Here is a 27,651-nt window from a genome sequence, read left to right on the forward strand (position 1 = left end):
TGACTTGTTCAGTCCTCCAACGTTAAAGTCCAACAAGCTTTTGATTGGCTCTGATTCTCTGTGGCAAAATCCTACAAGAGGAAACAGAAAATCTTGAGGTTGTCTCACTTTTTTTTAAAGAAACTCAGCACAGGACAGTGATAGGAGGCTTGTTTCCTTGATGTGGGCTTCACCTCCACTGTTGTCCACATTTAAATGCTGGCTGATGCTGGTCCCCTGTTGAAACCTGGACCAGACCAGGGACCTTCAGACCTTCAGTCTAACGCTGTTCCAGCATTGGATGAAAGAGACTGGTGCTCTCGTCTTCTTCAACATTGACTTGTTCTATCAGGACAAGAGAATCTTAGCTTGGATGTCATTTAGCAGTCAAAGGCTTTTTAAACTGGTAAACATCAGCTGGTGTTCACTCTGATGATGTAGCGATGGTCTGGATTCTTCCTTCTGGAGCACCAAGCTGCTGGGAAGAAGCCTGATGATGTCAGAGTTGTGTTCAGTGGCTCCTGCTGGGTCCATTTCTGACAAATGGGCTCCAAAGAGTTCATCTGTTTCAGAGGTCAGGGTTGCTGTCGGCAGACGAGGTGGCCGAGTGGTTAAGGCGATGGACTGCTAATCCATTGTGCTCTGCACGCGTGGGTTCGAATCCCATCCTCGTCGCAAGTGTCTCTAGTTTCTGCTCCTAGATTATGGAATTACTGTGAGGCTTTTAACTGACACAGATACCAGTTGAGTCAACTTCCCTTTCATAACCTGACCAAAACAACTCTGAAATCCAGAGCTCGCATGAGTCAATCACCTCTGGAGAAGGTCCCGCCCCCTTAGAGCCATAAATCCTCCCATCAGTGAAGAAAACTGAAGACGCCTCTTGGATGAGAGCTGAAGCGTCTTCTAGAAACCTGAAACAGTCCACTTAGTACGTTTAAATAATTCTACAATCCTACAGTTTCATTGAGCTTTTGTCCAAAGCCACGTGCATGTATCACATGTATATAATATATATGTGACACTCTTTCATCTACTCATTGACCAAAAATACAGTCTAATTCCAGTAAATTTGTGCAGAAGAAAACGTTGTTTGTGCTGCTTCTTTATTTATTTATTTAGTTTAGTTCGTATTTTTTAATGTATTTTCTTTCAATTCACATTTTGTCCATTAACTTCATAATCAGAGTCGCCATCTCATCACATGACTAAAGTCTGGGTTCTGTATTGGTGGTAAAATATCCTTCCATGCCCCTCACTAGTTTGCACACAGAAAAGCATTTTTTACTGGTTTCAGATCTCTTAGCTTGTTCGCTCTCTTAAACCAGCTGTGGCAGCTTTCATTGTGTGATCGTTGTCGTCATCTTCCACTTATTCCTTACTAGTAAGGGTCGCGGGGTGTAGAGCCTATACCAGCATCTACGGGCAAGAGGCGGGGTTCACCCTGGACAGGTCGCCAGTCCATCGCAGGGCCAACACACAGAGACAAACAACCATTCGCACTCACATTCATACCTACAGTCAATTTAGAGTATCAATCAGCCTCATTCCCAAATTGCATGTCTTTGGATGGTGGGAGGAAGCTGGAGTACCAGAGAGAACCCACACAGGAACAGGGAGAACATGGAGACTCACACAGAAAGATACTGTGCCAGAGCTGGGACTCGAACCCGGAACCTTTTTGCCGTGAGGCCACAGTGCTGACCACTGCACCACTGCACCACCGTGCACCCCTCATTGTATGATTTATTTTGAAATATAAATATGGAACAGAACCATTGGAATAAGATGTCAGGACATTTGAAGGAATGTCAATCTCCTGTTGAAATGTTGCAGTGTGCAGCTGAGGCTCTCTGGCAGTGGCACCAGGAGCCCCAATGGCAGAACCTGGACCCTCCTGGAGGAGAACCACAGGTGAGGGCCTTCTTGGCTCCAGATTGATGGAAATCAAGTGTCTGAGGCTGTTAGCAGCCATGAAGTTGATCTGGTTGGCACTGGTATTTGTTCTTGCTGCAGCTCAGGAGTGATTCAGGAGAAGAGTTTCAGAACAGCCCAGGTTGGGGACTGGAATTTTAGAATTTCCCCTGGAACCAAACAACCTTGGAGGGTAAAAGCTCCAATCCTAGCCACTCAGATGCAGCAGCAGAAGAAGCTGTCATCTACCCTGACAGTCAGAGCATCAAGTCAAGAAAACATCAACCATCTTGTAGTTCCAAACCTTCACCTGTCAGATTCAGCTACTTCTGATTGTGGGACTTTAAATTTGAACACAAACAGTGTCTAGACGCACGATGGCCCAAAAACGGCCCGCATCCCGATTGCAGATCAGCACCACACCAGACCCAGGATTGGTCCAGTTCTGATTTTACTTCAGTATTTGGCACCTTCGGATGTTCGGACCGAATCCGGTTAGTTCCACACATTTTCATTTCACCTTGGATTTTGGAGCTTTCATTAAAACCTGTATTTCATTTGTGGGCCACAACCGTCATGTTTGCACCACAGCCGGATCAGGTGTAGATGCCAGTGTGGTGGTTGGGGATATAGTCTCTGAGAATCCAACTTGACGGTCCTGCTAAGTGTTGTGATGCTCAAATGTTCTTTGAAATAGTTGGACCCTCAGCAGAGATGCTAGATTAGGAGTTGATGGGAGTTGTTGCAGATACCAGGGTCCAAAGTCCAGCTTGAACCTGGTTTGTGCAGTTATTTGTCAAGCTAGCAGCGATTCTTTCCTTTTCACATCGCCGTGTCTCCTGATGACTCAGGACCAGTTGATGTCCATTTACCTGTCATGGTGACAGAGAACTTTCTCCAGCTCAACCAGGACAAAACTGAGGTCTTAATTGAAGGTGGTGGCAGCGTTGTTAGGGCCTGAGCCTCCTCCCAACCAGCCACAGCCAAGTAGCAGGAGTTGGCCATAGAAAAATGCAATTCCTCTTTCAAAGTCCATCAGAGACCTGCTGAAGGCTCCACCGAGATTTGAACTCAGATCACTGGATTCAAAGTCCAGAGTGCTAACCATTACACCATGGAACCAGTCTAAAAAAAAAAAAAAGACGTGTGAGAAAAATTATGGCGCTTATCATGTAGGCGGGACTACAGTGGTTGTCTGGTTTTAATTTTCACAAACATCCATCCATCCATTCATCCATTGTCTTCCGCTCATTCCTGTTAATGGTTGCAGGGGGGCTGGAGCCCAGCCCAGTGTCAACAGGCGAGAGGCAGGGTTCTCCCTGGACAGGTCACCAGTTCATCTCAGGGCCAACACATCGAGACAAACAACCATTCACACTCACATTCATACCTACGGTCAATTTAGAGCATCCAATTACCCTAGTCCCCAATTGCATGTCTTTGGATGGTGGGAAGAGGCCAGAGTACCTGGGGAGAACCCACGCAGGCATGGGGAGAACATGCAAACCCTACACAGAAAGATCCCGTGCCGGAGCCGGGGCTCAAACCCGGAACCTTCTTGCTGTGAGGTGACAGTGCTAACCACTTGATGGACTGGCGACCTGTCCAGGGTGTACCCTGCCTCTCGCCCGTTGATGCTTGGAAAGGATCCAGCCCCCCCCCCGCAACCCTTAATGTAGGAATAAGTGGAAGACAATGAATGGATTGATGGATGGATGGAATTTGGACAAGCAGTTTTCCTTCGATTCCAAACATCATCGTCCAGCCTCCAACCAGAAGTCCATCAGTTATCATGGAAGCCACAAGTGGAGTCTGGATTCTTTTCTAGAATGTGACGGCAATGACAGTCCTGCCAAGTGACATCACTGACATGACTGGATGACTTCAGTCACATGACTGATGACTTCAGTCATGTGACTGGATGGCAGTGCAGATTACAATGTAGAGGTTGGGGAAATAGTCTCTGAGAATCCAGCTTGAACCCACGCCCTCCTTGTTCTTCAAAAACCCAAACAGCGACCATCAGTCTCCCTCAAATCCTGTACTTGGGTTCAATGTTGCTGTTCCATTTTGCAGCAGCAGGTGTCGCTGTGATACCAGGTTCAGTTCAAGATTCCCAACTCCAGCTCATGTTGGTGACCTCAGTGGCAGGTAAAATGGTGCTTCAGTGGATCATGTGATCAACTCATGTGTGTCCTCACTGCTCCTCAGGTCTGTCAAATGTTCTGTAAAATAGTTGGACCCAGCAGAGCTGCTAGATTAGGAGTTGATGGAGTCGTTGCAGATACCAGGGTCCAAAGTCCAGCTTGAACCTGGTTTGTGCAGTTCTTTGTCAAGCTAGCAGCCATTCTTTTCACTGCCAAGCTAAAGTGACTTCTGTCAACAAAGGTCAACATACAAAAGGACATTTCTACTGGCAGTTCAAGATTTTGATCAAACTCTTTTTTCAGAGCTGGAACCTTCCTCTTGTGTCAGCTTTCTGTTCCCATCTCTATGGTAACGGTCGGTTTTGACCCACGTCTTCAATCAGCTGTAAAAAAAAAAAAAAAAAAAAACTAAAAACAATTTTCTATCCTCCAAGTTGTTTCCATCTCTTGGTGACCTTGTCAGGCTTCCTTATCCATGGAAATATTGGTTGATTGATTGATTGTGTGTGTTTAGATTCATGTGTGTCACTTCTGTGTGTTCTTTCCAGAGATGTTTCCTGCAGTTGAAGCACAATCCATTTGTCCTGCTGTCCTGACTGCTTGGGCAGTCCTGACCCTCTTTCTTCTGGAATCAGGTCCTGAGTGGGGTTGTGGCTGTGGCTGTTCTGGTTGGTGTTGAGGCAGGGCTACTGAGGAGGATGCTGTTGCACTCTTGGTGGATGTGGGTCCACAACACAAATGCATTCTATGCAGACACATCAAGGATGGTCTTTGTTGTGTTGTTGTGCAGGTCGATGGGAAAACAAGGCTGATGAGAGTCCCTGAAGCTCCCATGACTGGGAGAGGAGCTGCTGGCAGTGTTGCTGACAGTGCACTTCTGACTTCAGGTTTGGCTCTGATTGTTGCTTTATCATCCTATTTTGATAACTGGTCCAGACAACAACAAAAATCTCCTGGAGAATCAAACTCCAGCCTCTGCTCCAACTGGACTTGGGACTTCAAATGACCCCCATTAAAAGCCTGCCTGCATCCCCATTCACTGACTGTTGTGCTGTGAGTCTCCTGGACAAACATGGCAGGACCCTCTTGATCTCCAGGAGTTTCAGAGGAGCAGCTCTTTTAAAATGGGTTCTGGCTCCATTCAGGTTCAGAGAGCTGAGACTAAAATCACACATGAATGAAAGAGGGAACCCAACAAAACAAGTCAGCGTGAAAGAGGAGCAGATTTTAAAACTCCTCATCATTTCCACCTCCAGGAGTGAAGCCTCCCGGGACCCAAGAGGCTCCAGCTGGCAGAGCTCTCACTCATTTCTCCACCACCTCGCTAACCTGAGCTGGAGCATCTCAGAACCAAACAGTGACCCCCTTCATTCCAGAGCCGACTCCACAAACTCTGAGCCCCCACTTTACCCACAGCCAGCAGGCCTCCTCAACACTGCATGACACACGACGACTAAATTAAACACTGACGCGTCTCATCCAGAGATCTGTCACGTGAGTCTGCTGTGGAGGGTCAGTCTATCCGTCCACATTCAGATCATTAACACAGCGACTCCTAAGCACCAGTAGAGCCTGTTCATCGTCCCTGGGTGGGCTCGAACCACCAGCCTCTCGGTTAACAGCCGAGCGCACTGACCGATTGCGCCACAGAGACTCTGAGGTACCTGCTTTTCATGAAGAGTTTTCAGGCTAAATTCAGTGTGTGAGGTCCACACTGCACATTTGAGGGACCATGAAGGACAGAGGAGAGTCTGACTGTCATGGTGAAAGCCTTCAGCACTAGAACTGAAACAGCCCCACCATCTGAACCCCCCCAGACCAAACAGGCTTCATCAGAAACAGACCCCCCTCCTAGAACATCCAGAGATCATCAGTCTGATTCATAGAACATGGCAAACAATCAAGAACTTGTTATTGTTTGATCAGAAGCTGAAACAATGTTTCTATGTTTGTCTGTTCTGGTCTGAATGAAAGAGGAGGTTTTCTTGGTCATGTGACGTGGATGAGAGTTCAACTAGAACTTCTTGATTCAACAGGATTTGAGTTTGTTGGGATTTTGTCAAAGCCACCAACCAAACCTCTGAGTGGTGCAGATGTCTGCTGCCTCCTCAGAGCAGACTGGAGCTCAGCCTCACTCACCTGTGGGAGCCCCAGCAGAGCCACGGTGTGATGGAGCTTCAGTTTAGGCTCCAAGGTCCTGGATTGAATTGGTGTTTTGTGTGTTTTTAGGCCTCCTGGCACCGATGAATGAATGAACCATTGTTCCAGAGGTAGCTGGTGTCAGGTCAGTCCCTGTTTCTACAAGACCTCCTGCTGCAGAGCCACATTGGGAAACATCCAACATCCATTTTCGTCCACTTATTATTATCTTATTATCTGTTAAGGTTCATGGGGGGGTGGAGCCTATCCCAGCAGCCTTCAGGTGAGAGGCGGGGTTCACCCTGGACAGGTCACCAGTCCATCACAGGACCAACACATAGAGACAGACAACCATTCACACTCACAGTCACACCTACAGTCAGTTTAGAGTATCAATCAGCCTCGTCCCCTCTTGATGTCTTTGGACTGTGGGAGGAAGCTGGAGTACCAGAGAGAACCCACACAGGAACAGGGAGAACATGGAGACTCCATACAGAAAGATCCTGTGCTGGAGCCAGGACTGGAACCTGGAACCTTCTTGCTGTGAGGAGACAGTGCTGACCACTGCACCACCATGCTGGATTTTCTGTAACATCAAGTACATCTGAACTGGCACTTGACAGTGACAGCAGGAGAACAAAACTCCCAGTGTGTCATAAACATTTCCTGTCAAATAAATGATAGAAGCTGTTGAATTTCTGTATCAGAACAAGGAGAAAGGAGCCCCAATGAAAGAGTGATGGTTCTTGATTCTGATTTTGTTCTTCACTCCTACACCAGAGAGTGAAAGTGTGGGCTGGCTGGGAGCAACTGCCTGCTTCAGAGTGGGAGGAGCCTCAGGACTTTCCAGTGAGAGCTGCAAACTTCCACCAGCGCCCAGTGCCACCAGGTCTTCATGATGGAGCTGAGAAGAACACAACAACACCAGAGCACTGGAGAGGAGCACAACACTTCTTTGCTTCCTTGTCATTCTCATGTCTGTCTGTCCATCTGGAGCTGGGGGGAGGAGCTTCACATGTTTTTCTTTTTTAAAAAAGGGAATGACATGACTTCCTCTGTATGTTAGAATATGAACGACTAAAAATGTTCATCCACAGATTAAAGTTACAAATTAATTTTAAAGTAGAAAACTCTTCCCTCTTCAATCCTGTCACTCAGTGTTGTAAACTGTTTCAAACAAATTCTACTGTTCAACAGTTCAAGTGTTTCTAATGAAGCTGAATGTTCTCCTCTACTTTCCTCAATTGTGTTTCTTTCATGTTCTCCTGACATCAAAGACAGAATTCTAGGTACAAATAAAGACACCATCAAAGCCCTGATGACATCATCATTAATTCTGTCTTTGATCTGTGTCTGTCCAGCCGGTCCTGAGTGGATCCAACAGTTTCCCATGGGTGACTCTGTCGTGGTCTCTCTCCTCCTGCTGTCTCCAACTCTCAGAGTGCTACTACTGGTTTCTCTCCATCGTCCCTGTTGCTCGGCAGAGCACTGGTGAGGACTGAGGCCAGTGATGTCATCACCTCCAGCTGAGACCTGCCAGGTGATCCTGCTTCATTCGACTCTGCTGCCTCTGCCACTGCCCTGACTGGTGAGGCTGACAGCAGGTTCTCTCTCATCTAAACTCTCTGTTTACAATGGAGGCTGAAATCCTTGTGATTGGTGGTTCAATCATCAGGTCTGTTGAACTCCCAGGTGCCATCACCTGCTGTCTTCCTGGTGCCAAAGTTGTGGACATTATTGAACGTCTCCAGGACTCATCGATCTCCACCCCTCAGCTCACATCCTGATTATACAGGTGTGTGTGAATGACATCACAAAGAGGCAGCCAATCATACTTCATGACCAGCTTGAGTCTCTTGCTAGTTCAAATCAGAGTCTGGGTAAATTCTGTGTTTTTTCTGGCTCCATCTCTGCTCCTTCCAGAAGCAGGGAGCATTTCAGCCTCTTTCCAGTCTGCATGAATGCTGAAAGGCTTCTGTACTGTTTGGCTTTGCTGTTCCCTGCAGCTTGGACATCAGATTAGAACGAACCACACTCACTAACTCACCTGTTCTTAACCACTGAGAGCTGATTGGGTTAAACATGGAAAAATACTGACTCACTATGAGGATGTTCTCCTGCCCTGTGTGGGTGGAGCCAAGAGAGTAAAAAGACTGTGAGACCCAGAAATCAGGGCTTCAACGACTCCATCAACTCCTAATCTAGCAGCTCTGCTGGGTCCAACTATTTTACAGAACATTTGACAGACCTGTGGAGCAGTGAGGACACACATGAGTTGATCACATGATCCACTGAAGCACCATTTTACCCTGCCACTGAGGTCACCAATATGAGCTGGAGTTGGGACTCTTGAACTGAACCTGGGATCACAGCGACACCTACTGCTGCAAAATGGAACAGCAACATTGAACCAAGTACAGGATTGGAGGGAGACTGATGGTCGCTGTTTGGGTTTTTCAAAAACAAGGAGGGCGTGGCTTCAAGCTGGATTCTCAGAGACTATTTCCCCAACCTCTACATTGGTATCTACACTGTCATCCAGTCATGTGACTGAAGTCATCCAGTCACATGACTGAAGTCATCCAGTCATGTCAGTGATGTCACTCTGCAGGACTGTCACTGCCATCACATTCTAGAAAAGAATCCAGACTCCACATTCATGGGGCAGTTTTGGTCTTTAAAGACTTCACAGTTCCAAGAGATTTAGTCTGGCTCAAGATCTTCAGATCAACCCAGGACAGAAGGCTATGACTCCATTGGATTGTATCGTTGGAGCATTCAGAGATCTGGTGGATCTCAGTAGGAGCTGTATTTATCCACTGAATGATCCTGGTCAATGTGATCCTGCTCCTCCATCTCTCAGGCCGACAGAGCAGGAGGACCTGACTGAGAAGAAAGCTGCCCTTGAGCAGCTTCAGTCTCTGAGTGACAACACACAGGCAGAAAACCAGAATTTGAGGGAACAAGTTTCTACTCTTGAACGTGAGAATAAAAGAGCAATCCAGGAGCTCCAGAACCTCACTGCTGTGGTGGCCAACCTCAAAATGGACCAGGACAAGAACCAGACTCAGATAGAAGGTCTGAACGCAACAGTCCACAGTCTTCAGTGTGAGGGGAGGAAGGTTGATCGAGAGAACAATGAGCTCAGAAAAGAGCTGACCCACGTTCAGTCTCTGAGGGAGAGAGAACAGGTGGAGATGAAATGTCTTGAGGAAGACCTGACTGAGAAGAAAAGTGCACTTGATCAGCTTCAGTCTCTGTGTGACAAGAGATGGACAGAAAACCAGAATTTGTGGGGACAGGTTTCTAGTCTTGGACAAGAGAAGATTATTGCATATCAGCTGGTAGAGAACATGTCTGCCATGGTGGGCAACCTTGAATCTGTGAGGGAGGAGAACCAGACTCAGATCAGAGACCTGAACACACAAGTCCACAATCTTCAGCTTGAGGTGAAGATGGTTTGCAAGGAGAAGTGTGACCTCAAGTGTGAGCTCAACTCCATCCAGGCAGAGAAGAACAAAATGAGAGAAGAACTCACTGAGAAGAAGACGACTCTTGAACAGCTGAGGTCCCAGAGTGAGGAGAGACAGGCAGAAAATGGATGTTTGAGGAGACGAGTTTCTACTGCATCTCAGGAGACAGAGACGTTCACTGCAGAGTTGGCCCACCTTGAATCAAGGAAGGACCAGGACCCCACAAAGACTGGCAGTCTGAACGGTGAAGTTCAGAGTCTTCTATGTGCAGTGAGAACACAAAAGAAGAAAAGGAACAGTGCTCAGAGGGAAATCCTGGGAAATCTTCATGATTTAAAAAGCTGTTTGAAAGAGGAAAATCATGACCTTCAAGTGAAGGTCCGGCAAACTTCTGAAGAGCAAAAAGACTCTCCCCTACCTCCAGCCAGAGAAGAGCAAGCAGACTCTCCCCTACGTCCAGCCAGAGAAGAGCAAAGAGACTCTCCCCTACGTCCAGCCAGAGAAGAGCAAACAGACTCTCCCCTACGTCCAGCCAGAGAAGAGCAAGCAGACTCTCCCCTACGTCCAGCCAGAGAAGAGCAAGCAGACTCTCCCCTACGTCCAGCCAGAGAAGAGCAAGCAGACTCTCCCCTACGTCCAGCCAGAGAAGAGCAAGCAGACTCTCCCCTACGTCCAGCCAGAGAAGAGCAAGCAGACTCTCCCCTACGTCCAGCCAGAGAAGAGCAAGCAGACTCTCCCCTACGTCCAGCCAGAGAAGAGCAAGCAGACTCTCCACTACGTCCAGCCAGAGAAGAGCAAGCAGACTCTCCACTACGTCCAGCCAGAGAAGAGCAAGCAGACTCTCCCCTACGTCCAGCCAGAGAAGAGCAAGCAGACTCTCCCCTACGTCCAGCCAGAGAAGAGCAAGCAGACTCTCCCCTACGTCCAGCCAGAGAAGAGCAAGCAGACTCTCCCCTACGTCCAGCCAGAGAAGAGCAAACAGACTCTCCCCTACGTCCAGCCAGAGAAGAGCAAACAGACTCTCCCCTACGTCCTGCCAGAGAAGAGCAAACAGACTCTCCTCTACGTCCAGCCAGAGAAGAGCAAGCAGATGCTCTCATATGTTCTTCTGCAGGGGAGCGATGGGATTGTGCCCCCATCATTGGGACCCCCAATGATGGGGGCACCCTGGAGACTGGACCTGCTACGGGTCAAACCAGAGGTCTACTGAGCTGTGTGACATCTGGTGTAGAAGATGCTCTGTTTATGTTCATCGTTTTTTCTTTGTGTGCTTTTCCTCAACTTTGTTTTCTTTGTTTGTTATATATGATGATACCTTGATCACCACAGCAGTTGATCCCAGCTTGATTAGCTGAGTGCTTTGCAGTCTAAAGCACTTTAGTGACACCTGTGGGGTCCCTTATCCTCCCTGACCACAGGGATTCAGCCTCACTGAAGGAGAGGGAACCTTCCAGGTTGCAGCTCCTAGACTCTGGAACGCTCTCCCACTGGACACGAGGACGCTGAGGACGCCTTCAGAAAGAAGCTAAAGACCCATTTGTTTAGTAATATTATTGTTCATGATGGAATCGTCCCTCTGTACCTTCCCACACAGGTCAAGAGGTCAAATGATTCCCTGTTTAAAACAGCTCTTTCATCACATGGATGTGCATCCCAACAGTCAGAGCTCACAGATGCTCCTATTCCCTCCAGTGGGAGGCACTAGGAGTGACTGATGAGGGTCAGGGGGGTCAGGCTAGTCCAGATAGTGGGTCTGTATGAGGTTGTTAGGGAGGGATAAGGTAGTGGCAGAGTTCAGGCTGTAGTTGTGCTCCAACAGTTGAGACAGGGCAGGACAAAAATGACCTCCTGATGGCGTTAGGAGTGATTCTTACAAGAACCAATCAATAAAAGTGGGTGGTGACCTGCTCATGTGACGCTTGTGTTGATGATTACTGGGTCTCCTCCATGCTCATTTATCATGAATGAATCCCTCTGAGTAAAACACCTGATGACTCCTGAGTTGTTTCACAAAATGTGTGTGTGTGTGTGTGTGTGTGTGTGTGTGTGTGTGTGTGTGTGTGTGTGTGTGTGTGTGTGTGTGTGTGTGTGTGTGTGGGCAATAACTACAATCATTAATCAATTGGATACATTGACAGTGGAAGTTCAGGTTTCCTGTAATTCAGTTTGCAGACAACACAGAAAACTGCCCCTGACCCCTCCCCTCATTCTGGAGGCTTTAACATGAAAATGAAAATGCTGAGAGACACAAATGCAAATCAGGGTATCTGACCAGAGGTGACATATTTTTTAATGCTTTTCTTGTTATATTTGTTATATATGTTCTGTATGTTTATATTTGTTATGGTTGTTATGGAGTTGATGGTTATTATCTCTGTTTCTTGTGTCTTTGTCTTTGTCGTCCTCCCATTCGTCTGTCCTGGATTTTTGACCTTGGTTGCAGGAAGCCTGTGACCTCAACTCCTTTTTCTGTGTTGCTGAATGTAGAGCCTTGCTTCATTGTGCTCGCTAAAGTGTGATCCTCCCTGCTAATTCCTTATTTCATTGACTACTTACCCACCAAAAATTAATACCTAATTGCTTTATTTGGCTGAAGTTTAAAAGACCATCATTCTGGTAGCAACAGTCTTTCTGCCTTGTAAACACGCTAAGCTAACGATGGCTTCTCCCTCTTGTTCTCCTCTCTCCTGCTCAGGGTGCCACATGTTTTGTTCCTCCTCTGCCTCCTTTAGTGATACTGATAAGTGTGTTAAATGTAGTTTTTTGGTGAGTCTTTGCGATGTTGAATTGGACCTGCAGCGGCTCTGCACCAAAAGCTGCGAGAGCTAGCCAGCCCTCACTAGCTGGTGCAGACCACCTTAGCTTAGCTCCTAGCTTAGGCCCAACTAGCGCTCCCCCAGCAGCTCCCAAGCATCTGGGAGAGCGCCAAGAAAAGTTGGGCCTAAGCTAGGATGTGCTTGCTCATGAAGAATTGTTGGGTGTAAATTCATTTAAGGAGTGTTGAACTGGACCTGTTCTACTTGTAAAGTGTAACTTTTGTTGTTATTTGGTGCTTTACAGGGTGATGACTTGACTTCATTGCAGCTTTGACCTGAGCAGGTGTTCATCCTCATCTCAGTAACAGGGGACACTTCATCACACCAGTGGACAAACATCAGCATTCATCACCCAGCAGCTCCTCTGATTATGCATGTGGATGTATTACTGAGTTGGTGAAGTAGTCTGGAATCATGTATATATTTAGTCAGGTTAAGTTGTTGAGATGGTGCTGGTTTGATGTAAATATTGATTGTAGAGCATGGTTGTGGTCTCACCTCCACTCAATGGGCCATCCATCGTCATCTTCTGCTTATTCCTTACTAGTAAGGGTCGCGGGGGGGCTGGTGCCTATCCCAGCATCTACGGGCGATAGGCGGGGTTCACCCTGGACAGGTCGCCAGTCCATCACAGGGCCAACACACAGAGACTAACAACCATTCACACTCACACCTACGGTCAATTTAGAGAATCCAATCAGCCTCGTCCCCAAATTGCATGTCTTTGGACAGTGGGAGGAAGCTGGAGTACCCGGAGAGAACCCACGCAGGGATGGGGAGAACATGCAGACTCACACAGAAAGATTCTGCGCCCGAGCTGGGACTCAAACCCGGAACCTTCTTGCTGTGAGGGCACAGTGCTAACCACTGCACCACCGTGCAGGCCCGCTATGGGCTGGTCTGTCTAATTTCCTGCAGCCAGGAGGGAATTAAAGGCAGTCATGGGTTTTTAATGTAAGTTGATGGTGTCTCATGCAATCTCTTAAATACTCCAGTGGTGGCTTAAGTGAAGAAAAACATGGGTTAGTCAGTAGGACTGTGTGTGTGTGTGTGTGTGTGTGTGTGTGTGTGTGTGTGTGTGTGTGTGTGTGTGTGTGTGTGTGTGTGTGTGTGTTTCCATGCAGACTTTCCCTTGTGAAAACCGATTTTATTTGGAAACCATCTCATCTAAAGCTCCTCTCCAAAAACCCTCTTCTGCAACTTTGTACCCAAGTTGTCTCCTCACCAGGCACCACAGTATCCAGTAGGTTCAGTTAAAACAGTCATCAGTGATTAATGTTCATGTTCAATGATGAGGTTTTGATTTATTCTTCTAGAATCATCTGAACAAACCCTCCTCAACACAGTGAAGCCTTCATCTGACAGGAGGAGTTTCTTTTCCCAGTGATTCCACTGACAGTGAAAAGCTTTGTTCATCAGACTGGTCTGATAGGATCAACTACTGGTTGCTCTGGAGTGGAAACAGCAACCTGTCAGGAAACATTAGCCAGATCAAAGCCAAGATTAAAGAAAGAGCCTCCAGATCAAAGTCAGAATTGATGATGATGATGTCATCAGGGGGCTTTGATAGTGTATTTATTTGTACCTAGAATTCTGTCTTTGATCTCAGGAGGACATGAAAGAAACCCAATTGAGGAAAGCAGAGGAGAACATTCAGCTTCATTAGAAACACTTGAACTGTTGAACAGTAGAATTTGTTTGAAACAGTTTACAACACTGAGTGACAGGATTGAAGAGGGGAGATTTTTGTATTTTCAGTTTAATTCTAACTTTAAACTGGGCATGAACATTTTTAGTCGTTCATATTCTAACATACAGAGGAAGTCATGACATTCCCTTCTTTTTAACCTGTCCTGTTCAGGAAATGGAAATGGAAATTTAGCTGCTATGTTGAATCAGAAAAACCTTTTGAAGTCTACTTTTGCTTCAGTCAGAAAGTGGACTGTTGTTAACTCTCACAATGGTTGGTGATTGTGGAGGAAGACAAAATCCTCATGAACCTCTTTTTAACAGACACACATTTCTAAAGATGCAGGTTCATTTTATTTTTCTTCTTTTAGCATAGGATGGTTTTGATCCATCGACCTCTGGGTTCTGGGCCCAGCACGCTTCCTCTGCACCACTCTGCTCTACCATTGACTGAACAGTCCTTGTTTTAGGAGAGCATTATCTGTCTTTGTCTCTGCCCTGCTCTCCTGCTCTCTTTCCCCCCAATCGGTCAAAGCAGAAGGCCGTCCCCACTGATCCTGGATCTGCTCCACATTCCTGCCTGTTAAAAGGAAGGTTTTCATCGCCACTGTTGCAGGATGTGTTTGCTGGTGGAGAATTGTTGGTGTAGATTCATTGAAGCAGTTTGGTGCTGGACCTGCTCTACGAGTAAAGAGTCATGAGAGAACTTTTGTAGTGACTTGACTTGACTTGACACACACACACACACACACACACACACACACACATCCACACACACACACACACACACACACACACACACACACACACACACACACACACACACACAATCCTAAACAGGATAAGTGGAAGAAAATGGATGGATGGATGTTTCCCAGTGTGGCTCTGCAGCAGGAGGTCTTGTAGAAACAGGGACTGACCTGACACCAGCTCCCTCTGGAACAATGGTTCATTCATTCATCGGTGCCAGGAGGCCTAGAAACACACAAAACACCACTTCAATCCAGGACCTTGGAGCCTAAACTGAAGCTCCATCACACCGTGGCTCTGCTGGGGCTCCCACAGGTGAGTGAGGCTGAGCTCCAGTCTGCTCTGAGGAGGCAGCAGACATCTGCACCACTCAGAGGTTTGGTTGGTGTCTTTGACAAAATCCCAACACACTAAAATCCTGTTGAATCAGGAAATTCTAGTTGAACTCTCATCCACGTCACATGACCAAGAAAACCTCCTCTTTCATTCAGACCAGAACAGACAAACATAGAAACATTGACACCACAGGTGGGCACCGTCAACTTAAAGCACGTTAAAATGGCAAAATATTAGGCCATGCATGCATTTATTATGCAAAATATTGAATATTTTATTGATAATAAGGATTTCAAGAAACTTTCTAAAACCAGGCCACCCTGTGCCGTGTGCTAGCCTATGGAAACAAACAGACCCAGGATCAGATATAGAGGTTCAGGTTCTGGATGGTTCTGGTTGGTTCCTGCAGTAAAAGGCATATATATCCAAGTGTGTGTGTGTGTGTGTGTGTGTGTGTGTGTATGCATGTGCACCATAAATGACCAATTAGTAGCAAAATCGATGTGGACCCCGGGCGTTTAAAAGAGACCAGGCGTCGATTGGTAACAGGCTTTTATTTTGGCGCTGGCCAGCACTGGGCCACTATTATTATTTTTTTAGCAATAGGTATACAAGGTATAACAATATACTGTAGTACTTTAAAGAACAGTAGTGCAAATATCAAGATTGTCCAGAGAACACTTTACACAAGAACACATTATTAGGAAGAAAAGGGGCGTGACAACTTGAGGCCCGTATCCTTCCACTTCCACGACAGTCTCATGAGGCCAAAATAGCAGATCTACACATTCACAATGACGCGTTACCACCTTGTAGATCTTTTTTTTTGCATGGAACCGTGAGCTTGAAGATTTGCTGTCTGCGGTGCACTGACATCATGAGACATAAATTACTGGTCAGTTAAAATAAATTGCAACATCTTACATGAAACCAAGTTAAGATAACATTAATCTCAAATAACGGCCCCCAGGCGTTTAAACGAACCTGGCGTTTATTTGAGACAGGCGTCTACTTTACAAAATGAGGTCGGACCCTTGGCCATCAAATGAGACCCGGCGGAACTTTGACACCAGGCTGTTAATTGGTCAGTTAGGGTTGATGAAGGTTGATAACATCCACTCCAAATAGTCAAACACAGGGGTGGGGATACAAGCAGAGCCTCTACATGGAAACAAAAGCACTGACAACTTTAAAACTGTACAGCGAGTTAAGAAAAATACTCTTTAAACCTTTTTATTAACTGTCCTCATAAACTTGTCTTTTAATAAACTTTCTATTCTTCTGTTAACTTTAAGTTCACTGTTAAGTAACTGGATGGATGACAACAACAGAGATGCCTGTTTCTGAGTTGAGTCATTTGGAGGTTGATCTCATGGTGGATAAAACTGCAGGCTCACTGCTGCAGAAGCTTGCTTTTTCCTTTGTTTGGTGACGCATTTCCTTTGTTTGGCAGGAGTTCAGGGTGAAGGGAAGTAGACCCAAATGAAGAGGAGGGTAAGGAGGGTGCACAAAAGAGGTTTGTTAAAGAGACTGGAGACTGGAGAGACTGGAGACTTGAGACTGGAGACTGGAGGCGAGAGACCAGGGAAACCTGGAGGCTTGAGACTAGCAGCTCGTGACTGGAGACTTGTGGCTTGTGATTGGCGGCTGTCACAATGCTTGACGTAGACTTTGACATCACAACACAGCAGTACAATAAACACCACCACACTACCGACTCCATCGGTCCTTTAAAAAGAAGATCATTAAACAACAGAGAACAGCTCTGTGGTAGAATTCAACACTTGGCAACTAAACAAGAGACAGAATCGTCTTAAAATACATAAGAAGGTCCTCAGTCGAGCCAGAGCCGCTTCAGTAAACACAGAAACTGCTGCTAAACCAGATATTTCTTTAGACCAGTTTTATCAAATTAACAGTTCAGAACTTCATTCAATGATGACCTCATCAAAACCTTCATCCTGTCTCTTAGATTGTTTCCTACTAGGCTGCTTCAGGAAGTCTTCCCTCAGTGAGCACCTCTTTATTCAATCTGATTCCTCTGTCTGTAGTAACAGGACATGAACCACAGTCCTTGAAGGTAGCTGTCATTAAACCACAGCTTCAGAAGCCTCCTCTAGACCCTGAGGTTCTAGCCAACTATGGACTGATAGCTAACCTCCCCTCCTCTCTAAAATCCTGGAGAAAGCAGCTGTGTTGCAGCAGGTATCTGGAGGGTCGGGGGCTGTTCATTCAGCCGTACCTGCACCTCGCTCTCTTGTCATGCTTCAAAGCCACAGCATGGCAAAGTGTTTTCTCCCCAGTATGGGTTCTCATGTGTCTTTCAAGACTTCCCTTAACTGAGAATTTTTTGCAACAAACTGAGCAGGGGAATGGTTTCTCCCCAGTGTGTGCTCTCATGTGTGATTCTAGATTTGCCTTATTTGACAATCTTGTGCCACAAACTGAGAAGGGAATGGTTTCTCCCCAGTGTGTGTTCTCATGTGTTTTGTCAGACATCCCTTTTCTGAAAATCTTTTGCCACAAACTGAGCAGGGGAATGGTTTCTCCCCAGTGTGCGTTCTCATGTGTTTTTTCAGACATCCCTTTTCTGAAAACCTTTTGCCACAAACTGAGCAAGGGAATGGTTTCTCCCCAGTGTGTCTTCTCATGTGTGATTCTCGATTTGCCTTATATGAGAATCTTGTGCCACAAAATGAGCAGGGGAATGGTTTCTCCCCAGTGTGCGTTCTCATGTGTTTTTTCAGACACCCCTTCTCTGAAAACCTTTTCCCACAAACTGTGCAGGGAAACGGTTTGTCCCCAGTGTGTGTTCTCATGTGATTTTTCAGACTTCCCTTTACTGAAAAACTTCTGCCACAAACTGAGCAAGGGAATGGTTTCTCCCCGGTATGTCTTCTCATGTGTGATCCTAGATTTGATTTCACTGAAAATCTTGTGCCACAAATTGAGCAGGGGAATGGTTTCTCCCCAGTGTGCGTTCTCATGTGTGATTTCAAATATCCCTTTTCTGAAAACCTTTTGCCACAAACTGAGCAGGGAAACAGTTTCTCTCCAGTGTGTGTTCTCATGTGTCTTTTCAGACATACCTTTTCTGAAAACCTTTTGCCACAAACTGAGCAGGGGAACAGTTTCTCCCCAGTATGTGTTCTTATGTGTATGACCAAACTCCTTCTGGAATCAAAACCTTTACTGCATGTTGAGCACCTAAAGGGACGCCCATCCTCACTGACTTCTGTCTGACATTCAGAAGGACCAAAGTTCACGTTCCTGATGATCTCTGATTCTCTTCCAGTCTTTACTTTTTGCTCTTTTGAGCTGCAATGACTCACTTCCTGTCCTGGGCTCAGTTTCTGAAGCAAATTCCTCCTTGAGCCAAAGGGTTCCTTGTGCTCAGAGGTGGCCGTGTTATCAGGTCTGACCCAATCATCCTCACTGACTTCAGTCTCAGCTTCAGAAGAGTCTGACATCTGGTCTTCAGTCTGGGGTTGTACAAGTGGATCTGGATCTACCTTGCTGGCTGATTCTGGTTCTGGTCCTCCACTCTCTTCTCCATCAGCTTCTGTTTTCAGAGGATGAACTGGGCTGCTGCTCAGAGACTCTTCTTTCAAGTTCTCCTCAGTTAGACTCTGATGAAGCTGTGGGAACTGAGGTTTCTCTTCGTTCCCTTCACTCTTCACAGGGACCAGAGTGAAGGGGAACGTGGTGATATCAGCCTCCTGCTGCCCTTGAAGCTGCCCTCCCTCCTCACTGATCCTGAGCTCCTCCCACTCCTCTTTAATGTGGGGGGGCTCTGGGTCCTGCAGCTCAGGGGGAACCTCTTCTTTAATCACCAGCAGCTGCTCCACATCTGCAGGACACAAACAGCAACATCAGAAATCTCTTCATTTGACTCTGAAACAGCGGAGCAACAGACAGAAACAGAAATCAACTCAATGAAAAGAGACGTCCTGCTACTGATGACCAGTCAGCAAACTGGGAACAGAAACGCTGGCTTCAGATGCTTGGATCAACGTTGTGTCACCCAGGTCAAAGGTCATAGGTCCCCTCTGCTGAATGGTTTTGTCCATTCATGATCACATCTGCTAGTCAGAATGTTCATTTCTAGAATGAGACCCTGTAGGAGAATGAGAGTTCAGTCCCTAGAACCAGAGGGAACCTGTACCGATGCTAAACATGTCAGCCCACCTACACTCACAGCCAGGGAGGTGCTGGCCACTGGGAGAAGTGGAATGATTCCCTAATGGCCGGTCCAGCCCAGGCCAACCGGGCAGTGGAGAAAAAAAGGTTGTTTTTAATGGGCTGATATAATTTCCAGTCTACAGGATCATCTTTTAACAAGGTAGCACCGTAGCAGCCTACAGAAGAACGACACAAGGACACCAACATGCACAGCATGCTGGGCCAGCCTGTCACACACGACTCAGTTAGCAGGAGTTCGCAACACAGTGTGAATGTCCCCTTAGCTTGGTCTTGTCTTGGTTCAGTTCAATGGTAACATGCTTCTGATGCCTGTCAATGGGAGTGTTCTTAACATTGACCATTGACAGTGACTCACACCTCAGGTTCCAGCCCTGGAGTGACGATTCCTGAGATCCACTGATGCGTCAGGTCTTTGTTTCTTTCACTTCATGATCCTCATGGCGCCATCAAAAAATAACAACACAAAAAACACCTACACAGGAAATACTTAGCTCTCTGGCACACATAACGTCTGGGCCAATATTAATATTAATATTTATATATAAAAAAGAATAAATGGCACAAACAAGCAACCGGCAGCGCTCCCACGCCCCGGGTGCCTCCCTGAATTTTAACTACATTCTAGTCATCCACACCATCACATCTACACTCCCACGCACAACACACACCCTGCACCCATGTTGGGATGGGGGGGCAGCTGGGGCGGGGAGTGGGTCCATTGCTGCCCCTTTTGCTAACTGCACCAGCGTGGGCATGGGTTGGCCTGTGGCCTGGGGGGGGGGGGGGGGGTTCCTGGGGCTCCCTGTGTTCAGGGGGTTTCTGGGTGCCCTGGTGGTTTGGTCCTGACCTGCCTGCTATCCTGGACTGGGGGTGTGATGTTCTGGTCCCCCACATCAGCTACAGTCAGCTACCCACCGCATTCAAGACAAACTGTAGCACACACACACACACACACACACACACACACACACACACACACACACACACATCTGGTCTCAAAATACACGCCTCTCTGGCTACAAAGACAGGTCAGTGAGAGTTTTTCTCGACTGATAACTTCTGTTGTTCTGTGTTGTAGAACTGTAATACTCTGAGAAGAAATACCTGCTGGCTCTACTCTCTCTCTCTCTCTCTGGTCTATTTTTATATTTCGTCACTTGGTGACCAGTAGAATTTCAGATCGAACTCTCGATAAATCTCTGTTGTTATTGTTGTTACTGTTTTTGTTTGTTTGTTTTTCTCCTATTGTTGCCCCCCCCTTGTCCTCCCTGTCCTGTCCCTGCTCTCTCTTCCTGTCCTCTCCTGAGCCTCAGTCCGGTAGCTTCATCAATGAACCAACACCATTCCTAATAAAGTTCAACACAGATGGTGATAGGAGGAGTTTATCAGGTTCCTCCTTAGCAGAGTAGAACTGCTTCAGTACAACAAAGCACCAGGAACATGGATGCTGCTGCTGAACAGGACAGGGTAAAAACTACAAAAGAAGGCTGGACAACAATCCACAGAAAAACTAGTTTACCCTTTGATTTTGACCTTTGAATTTTTACATTTTACCTTTCAGACGTTCACACACAACCCGGAAATGGCTTTTTACACCTAAAATCCCCTAAAATGCTCTCTGAGGGCCCCTGCAGCTCCACTTCCTCGACTGAATTCGGGGCCCAGCAGGTCCCTGCGGGAACTCACCTGCTCTGTCCAGCCTGACTCGGGGCTTCAGCACGGCATCGAGCAGCAGCCTCTGCCGGCGGTTCTCCCGCTCGTACTCCGCCACGGTTTCCTCCAGCAGAGCCACGATCTGCTCCGCGGCCGCCGCCAGCCGCTCGGTGAGCAGCGCTCTCAGCACCGGGACTCCAGCCGCTGAGTCTCCTTCTCCCAGCTGCAGCAGGAAGTCTTCAGCGGCGGCGAGGATCCGCTCCTGGACCGACACCCGCAGCAGCTGCACGGCGCACATGTTGAGGTTCTACCGGCGCCACTCAGCCTTCAGGAGACAAAGACCGAGGCCGGGGCTTCACGGACTTCTCCTTCTTTCCTTGTTGTGTTCAAAGCTTCCCGCGTCTTCTTCTCGTTTTGTGAAGCGCGTATTGATGACGTATGTGGTGACGTCCGAAGCCTCGCCTGCCGGCAGTGACCACGTGACTGATTCAGGACCTGCTTCTCCGGCTTGGCGTGAGATTCTAAATGTAAAGCAGTGAAACGCCGTAGTTTCCTCCCTCCTCGTCCAAAAGCGTTCGCTATTTGATCAAAGGAAGGAGAAACAAGTGACTCCATGTTGTGGAGGCTGAACTCAGAGTTGAGAGAACTTTCATTCTGATCTGAGAGCAGCAACAAAGCCACTGAGAAAAACTGAACCACTGTCAGAGTCGGCACAGCATCAGCAGTCAGGCTGTGTTCACACTGGGAGAAACCATCGGACAGAAACCTCCCTCAGTCACACTGAAGGAACCTGAACTGACTGCTGCAGCTGGGACACACACACACACACACACACACACACACACACACACACGCACACACACACACACACACACACACACACACACACACACACACACACACAGCAGGAAACATGAACAGAGAGATAAAAGCACAGGATGCCTCCTCCTCCTCCTTCCAGAGATCAACTGATCTCCAGATTGACTTCAGTTCTTTGATCAGAATTCTTCTTCCTCCTTGATAGATTTATTGATACTTTGTCATAGACGGTCCATTCCTATTGGAGGATGTTAAAGAGCAGAAGAACCAGGTTCCCATGTATGGAACTAGAATATTTATATACTGTATTGCAGTAGTTTCCAATATCCATCCATCCATTGTCTTCCTCTTATTCCTGTTAAGGGTCATGGGGGGTGGAGCCTATCCCAGCGTCTACAGGTGAGAGGCAGGGTTCACCCTGGACAGGTCACCAGTCCATCACAGGACCAACACATAGAGACAGACAACCATTCACTCTCACAGTCACACCTACAGTCAATTTAGAGTATCAATCAGCCTCGTCCTCTCTTGATGTCTTTGGATTGTGGGAGGAAGCTGGAGTACCAGAGAGAACCCACACAGGAACAGAGAGAACATGGAGACTCACACAGAAAGATCCTATGCTCCAGCCGGGACTGGAACCCTGAACCTTCTTGCTGTGAGGTATTTTTATCTCACAAGTGGAAAAATGGAGAACGTTCATGTCATTACATGTCGTTCTCCATTGGGTCACTAGGGGGCAGCACCTACCTGCATCACCAATATGAGCCTTCAGTCTGTCAGGGGGTAGAATTCAGTCACCACCAATGACATCAGAGTCAGAGTTTAGACATCAAAGACAGACATTAAAGCCTCTCTGATAAAACAAAAATATACTGCAATATTTTTTTCCAAAGTGAGACCCTCTTTATTCTCTAGTTTAATCTGCTGCAATAATAATGAGCATCTTTGTCAGTCTACTGATGAATGTCAGATATCTTTGATAACCAAACCTGGACGTTTGTCTCAGTTTGACTGGAAGTCTCATTCATTCATTTCTCCTCCATGATTTCCTGCAATGATTTCCTGGTTCTGCTCCATTCAGGTTCAGAGAGCTGAGATTAAAATCACTCAGGAATAAAAGAGGAGACACCAACAAGTCAGCATGGAAGAGGAGCAGGTTTTCAAACTGGTCACCCTGGCTGCTGGTCTGGGCCTCCCTTTGCCTCGGTGCTCCTTGAACCAGTGAAGGTCCTGGTCCAGTCTTCTCCACTGAGTCCTCGTCAACAGGGAGCACCTCCCCACCAGAGAGGTGCAGGGCAAAGGAAAGGAAAACTCCAACCAGAATGAACGCTGCACTAAAAACTGCCCTCCATTTCTTGAGGGGAACGTTGGGTCTTCCTCAGGCAAACGGCAGTCAGCAGTGGCTCAACATCTGAACTGAGCCCAGACCTGGTCAGCTGATCATTCACCAGCTCAGCCCCTCCCACTCATGACGAAGACCTTGAAAACCCCAACATCACCTCCTCCACCTCAGTCTGGCGTGTGTGGATGGAGGGCTGTGATGTCAGCAGCGATGACATCACTGACACAAACACACTGATCTCTGACTGGTTTGGTCTGAGTGGGATTCAGTGACATCACACGACCTGCACCAGATGAAGGGGCGGGGCATCCAGGAGCTGTGACATCACTGGTGACTCTTGTTGGGCCGCCTTCTTGGCCAAAGTGGAGGAGAACAGGACCCAAATACAGACGGGGGAGAGGAGCGTTCAACAAAAGGAGGCTTGAATGATGAAAAGACAAAGAACAACAAAGGAACTCAAAGCACCAACAGAGGAGAAAAGACAAAGTAGCAAACAAAAGCCAAACTTCCACTGGAAACTTGGAGGAGCTGGAACAGGAGGGGGAGAACATGAGGCTGAGAACCCTGGAGAATGAGAGGTGGACAAATCCACCAGCGCAGCATCAGGAGAGCAAAGAAACCAGAAGGAGCTTTGAGGAGCTGCTGACATGCAGCCAGGGAGCGTCTGCCTGAGATGGGAGGAGCTGCTCATCCACCCAGATGGAGAAGCAGCCATCTTGCTCTTCTGACGCCGACCGGCAGAAGGAACAGAGGAGGTGAGGGGCCTCACGTTGTCATGGCAACATGGAAACATTCCACTCTATCAGTGGTGCCTCCATCAGACGCACTTTGTCTTTGTGAAGATCAAAGTGAAAGGAAATAATAAAATAAAACAATGAAGGCTGCATGAACTGAGTGACACACTTGAGGATGACATCAGCGAAATGTGTGATGTCACACTGCTGAGTCGTGAGGTCACCACCAGAGAACAAATGAGTGATGAGATGCTGATTATTGACTCTCTACTTTAAATGATCTCACTCTCTTCCAGCTTGAAGAAGTTTGAGGATGAATGAAGTCAAGAACTGGAAAAATGGAGAACGTTCACGTCGTTACATGTCGTTCTCCATTGGGTCACTAGGGGGCAGCACCTACCTGCAACTCCTGGGAGCCCTCAGTCTCACCTCATTTTCAGGCTCCAACTAAAATGAAGCTTCAACTCTTCTGAATCCTCTCCACCTGTCAGATCTGTTTGAAACTTCCAGGTTTGATCAACATCCCAGTCTGAACACATCTACAGGTCAGTAGTGACCACAGCGCCACCTACTGGCAGCAGGAAATGACAGATTTGACACTGAGATGTCCTCGTCACGGCGTGATGGAGAGTTCTGATGATTCATCAGCACAATCAAACTCTGAGAACTCCTCCCTGCATGGTTGATGAGGGTCAAAGTTCCCATGTGTCTCACTTCAGGTGGAGGACCAGAGATTTTAGGCTCATGTGAGTGGTTGATTCTAATGCAAGAATAACAGACCACAGACTAGTCAGTGAATAAAACTGCCGACTTCTTTATAGACAGAAAATGTCAGAAAAACAAAAACTATTGGTTCCAAACCCTTTACATCCACACACATTCAATAAAGGAGTCTCCCTCCAACCAACAGACAGAAACCAAACCTCAGGAGAATCAGGTTATTGACCTCTATTGAGTCTTATTTGAAGTTAACCCGACTTATTTGAGTTGAGGTTTAATTTGGTGGCTGGATTTCTATGATTGTTTGTTTACTTCACGGTGTCTATTTGAGTTTCCTCAGTCTAGGTTCTCATTTGATCTTGGTTCAGCCTATTTATGAGTTTTAGTTCTACGTTCCCTCTTCCTGTGTGTTTGTTTCACCGGCTCTATCCAAGCTTGAACTCCCTTTCAACAGCCCACTCATGGAACACCGATTTGGCACACAATCAGGAAACGTGAACAAAACAAAGTTATAAAAATAAAACTCAGGGCCAAAGTATTTCAATTTACAACTCAATCTCACAAATCAATAATCAGAGTCTCTCCCGTTCATCAGCAGTCTTTTCGTTCAGTCCGTTATCAGTCCAAAAGAAATTCAAGGTGTCTCTGTGAAACCTGTCAGTTCTGTCCTACCACAATCCCACCGTCAGGGTCAGTGTCACCTGGGTGGGTGAGGTTTGCAGCGCCATTTTCCACTCCGACTCTCTCTCTCCTGTGGGTGGCTCGCCATCTTTTCTCCACAGCGTCAGGTGTGTTCGCACACCAGTGATCCCGCCTACAAAACCTGGCCAAATCCTCGTTCACAACGCAATCAACACAATCCAGAATCATGGACAGCAGTTGAGTCCAGTGTCTTCTCAAAAAATGAAGGGACCAAGGAGAAAACCTCAAAAGAGTCTGCTTTGTTTACTCTTTCCTCTCTCATTCTCGAGTCGTCCGTCTGCTTTAGTTTAGTTTATTTATATTTGTTCAGCACTTTTCATCCAGAGACTGCAACACAAAGTGCTTCACAGAACTGAGAGAAAACAGGCAACGTTTAATAAAATATAAAACAATACAATAAATACATGTTAAGAACCCGGCCTTCCCAACCCACATGACCACATACATGCACACACCACCACCCCCCTCCCACACACACACACACAACCACTGAGCACAACAGCTGTCCGAGGTGCTGGCGGACATCTTCAACACCTTACTGGCGCTGTCATCTGTCCCCACCTGCCTAAAGACTGCCACTATTGTCCCTGTCCCCAAGTGCTCCACAGTGACAGGCCTAAATGACTACCGACCCATTGCACTCACCCCAGTAGTCATGAAGTACTTTGAGAGGCTGGTCAAGGCCCACATAGAGACCTCCATCAATGTCTCTGTGGACCCCCACCAGTACGCCTACAGGCAACACCGCTCCACTGATGACGCCATTTCACCAGTGGTCCACACAGCCCTCACCCATCTGGAGAGCAGGAACTACTATGTCCGCCTATTCTTCCTGGACTTCTCCTCTGCTTCAACGCCATCATCCCACATGGGGGACCTGTTCAGTGGACCTGAGGACTGGTGACCTGTTCAGGGTGAACCCTGCTCTCACCAAATGTCACCCCCCCCCCATAACCTTTAACAAATCAGTGGTATAGAAAATGGATGGAGTGACTGATTCACTGCAGAGGCACAGTGATGTTATTAATGGAGGAGTCTTTTCATTAAAGACTGAAGCTCCATACAAGACAGAGTCTGTAGACAAGAACATCACAACCTGGGAAGCTTTCACTTCTTTGGACAGACAGCTTTGATTTCAGGTTCTACCTCTGTAAAATTGAAAGTAAAGTAAATGGAGCACCTGTGAAGGTAAAACTGATGATGTCATGACTTGTTCAGTCCTCCAACGTTAAAGTCCAACAAGCTTTTGATAGTCTCTGATTCTCTGTGGCAAAATCCTACAAGAGGAAACAGAAAATCTTGAGGTTGTCTCACTTTTTTTTTAAAGAAACTGCATAGGACAGTGACAGGAGGCTTGTTTCCTTGATGAAAAAGTCTGGTGCTCTCATCTTCTTCAACATTGACTTGTTCTACCAGGACAAGAGAATCTGAGCTTGGATGTCATTTAGCAGTCAAAGGCTTGTTAAACTGGTCAACATCAGCTGGTGTTCACTCTGATGATGTAGCGATGGTCTGGATTCTTCCATCTGGAGCACCAAGCTGCTGGGAAGAAGCCTGATGATGTCAGCGTTGTGTTCAGTGGCTCCTGCTGGGTCCATTTCTGACAAATGGGCTCCAAAGAGTTCAGCTGTTTGAAAGGTCAGGGTTGCTGTTAGCAGATGAGGTGGCCGAGTGGTTCAGGCGATGGACTGCTGATCCATTGTGCTCTGCATGCGTGGGTTCAAATCCTATCCTTGTCGTAGGAGACTTTGGTTTCTGCTCCTAGATTATGGAATGACTCTGAACTGTGAGGCTTTTAACTGACACAGATACCAGTTGAGTCAACTTCCCTTTCACAACCTGACCAAAACAACTCTGACACCCAGAGCTCACATGTGTCAATCACCTCTGGAGAAGGTCCCGCCCCCTTAGAGCCATAAATCCTCCCATCAGTGAAGAAAACTGAAGACGCCTCTTGGATGAGAGCTGAAGCGTCTTCTAGAAACCTGAAACAGTCCACTAGGAACGTTTAAATCATTCTACAATCCTACAGTTTCACTGAGCTTTTGTCCAAAGCCACGTTCATGTATCACATGTATATAATATATATGTGACACTCTTTCATCTACTCATTAACCAAAAATGCAGTCTAATACCAGTAAATTTGTGCAGAAGAAAACGTTATTTGTGCTGCTTCTTTATTTATTTATTTAGTTTAGTTAGTATTTTTTAATGTGTTTTCTTTCAAGTCAC

At 46.9% G+C, this 27,651-nt stretch overlaps 1 protein-coding gene and 2 non-coding genes across 3 annotated transcripts; 1 reads left to right on the forward strand and 2 right to left on the reverse strand.

The window, feature by feature from the left end:
- The first annotated feature begins 572 nt into the window (after positions 1 to 572).
- Positions 573 to 654, forward strand: trnas-gcu (transfer RNA serine (anticodon GCU)). Its single transcript has one exon. It is a non-coding gene; the product is annotated as a tRNA-Ser (tRNA).
- Positions 655 to 2,943: 2,289 nt separating this feature from the next.
- Positions 2,944 to 3,015, reverse strand: trnaq-uug (transfer RNA glutamine (anticodon UUG)). The gene has a single exon. It is a non-coding gene; the product is annotated as a tRNA-Gln (tRNA).
- Positions 3,016 to 17,651: 14,636 nt separating this feature from the next.
- LOC147271264 (uncharacterized) lies at positions 17,652 to 26,215 on the reverse strand. Its single transcript, XM_086205809.1, has 4 exons — positions 26,212 to 26,215; positions 18,897 to 19,093; positions 18,010 to 18,428; positions 17,652 to 17,841 (listed from the first exon to the last, which is right to left on the reverse strand). The coding sequence occupies exons 1-4, from the start codon at positions 26,213 to 26,215 to the stop codon at positions 17,652 to 17,654; spliced, it is 810 nt and encodes a 269-aa protein (XP_086061935.1).
- Positions 26,216 to 27,651: the final 1,436 nt, after the last annotated feature.

Source organism: Aulostomus chinensis, chromosome 1 (genome assembly GCF_037954235.1).
Source record: "Aulostomus chinensis isolate RoL2024-O1b breed Wild chromosome 1, RoL_Achi_v1.0, whole genome shotgun sequence".
Lineage (NCBI taxonomy): Eukaryota > Metazoa > Chordata > Actinopteri > Syngnathiformes > Aulostomidae > Aulostomus > Aulostomus chinensis.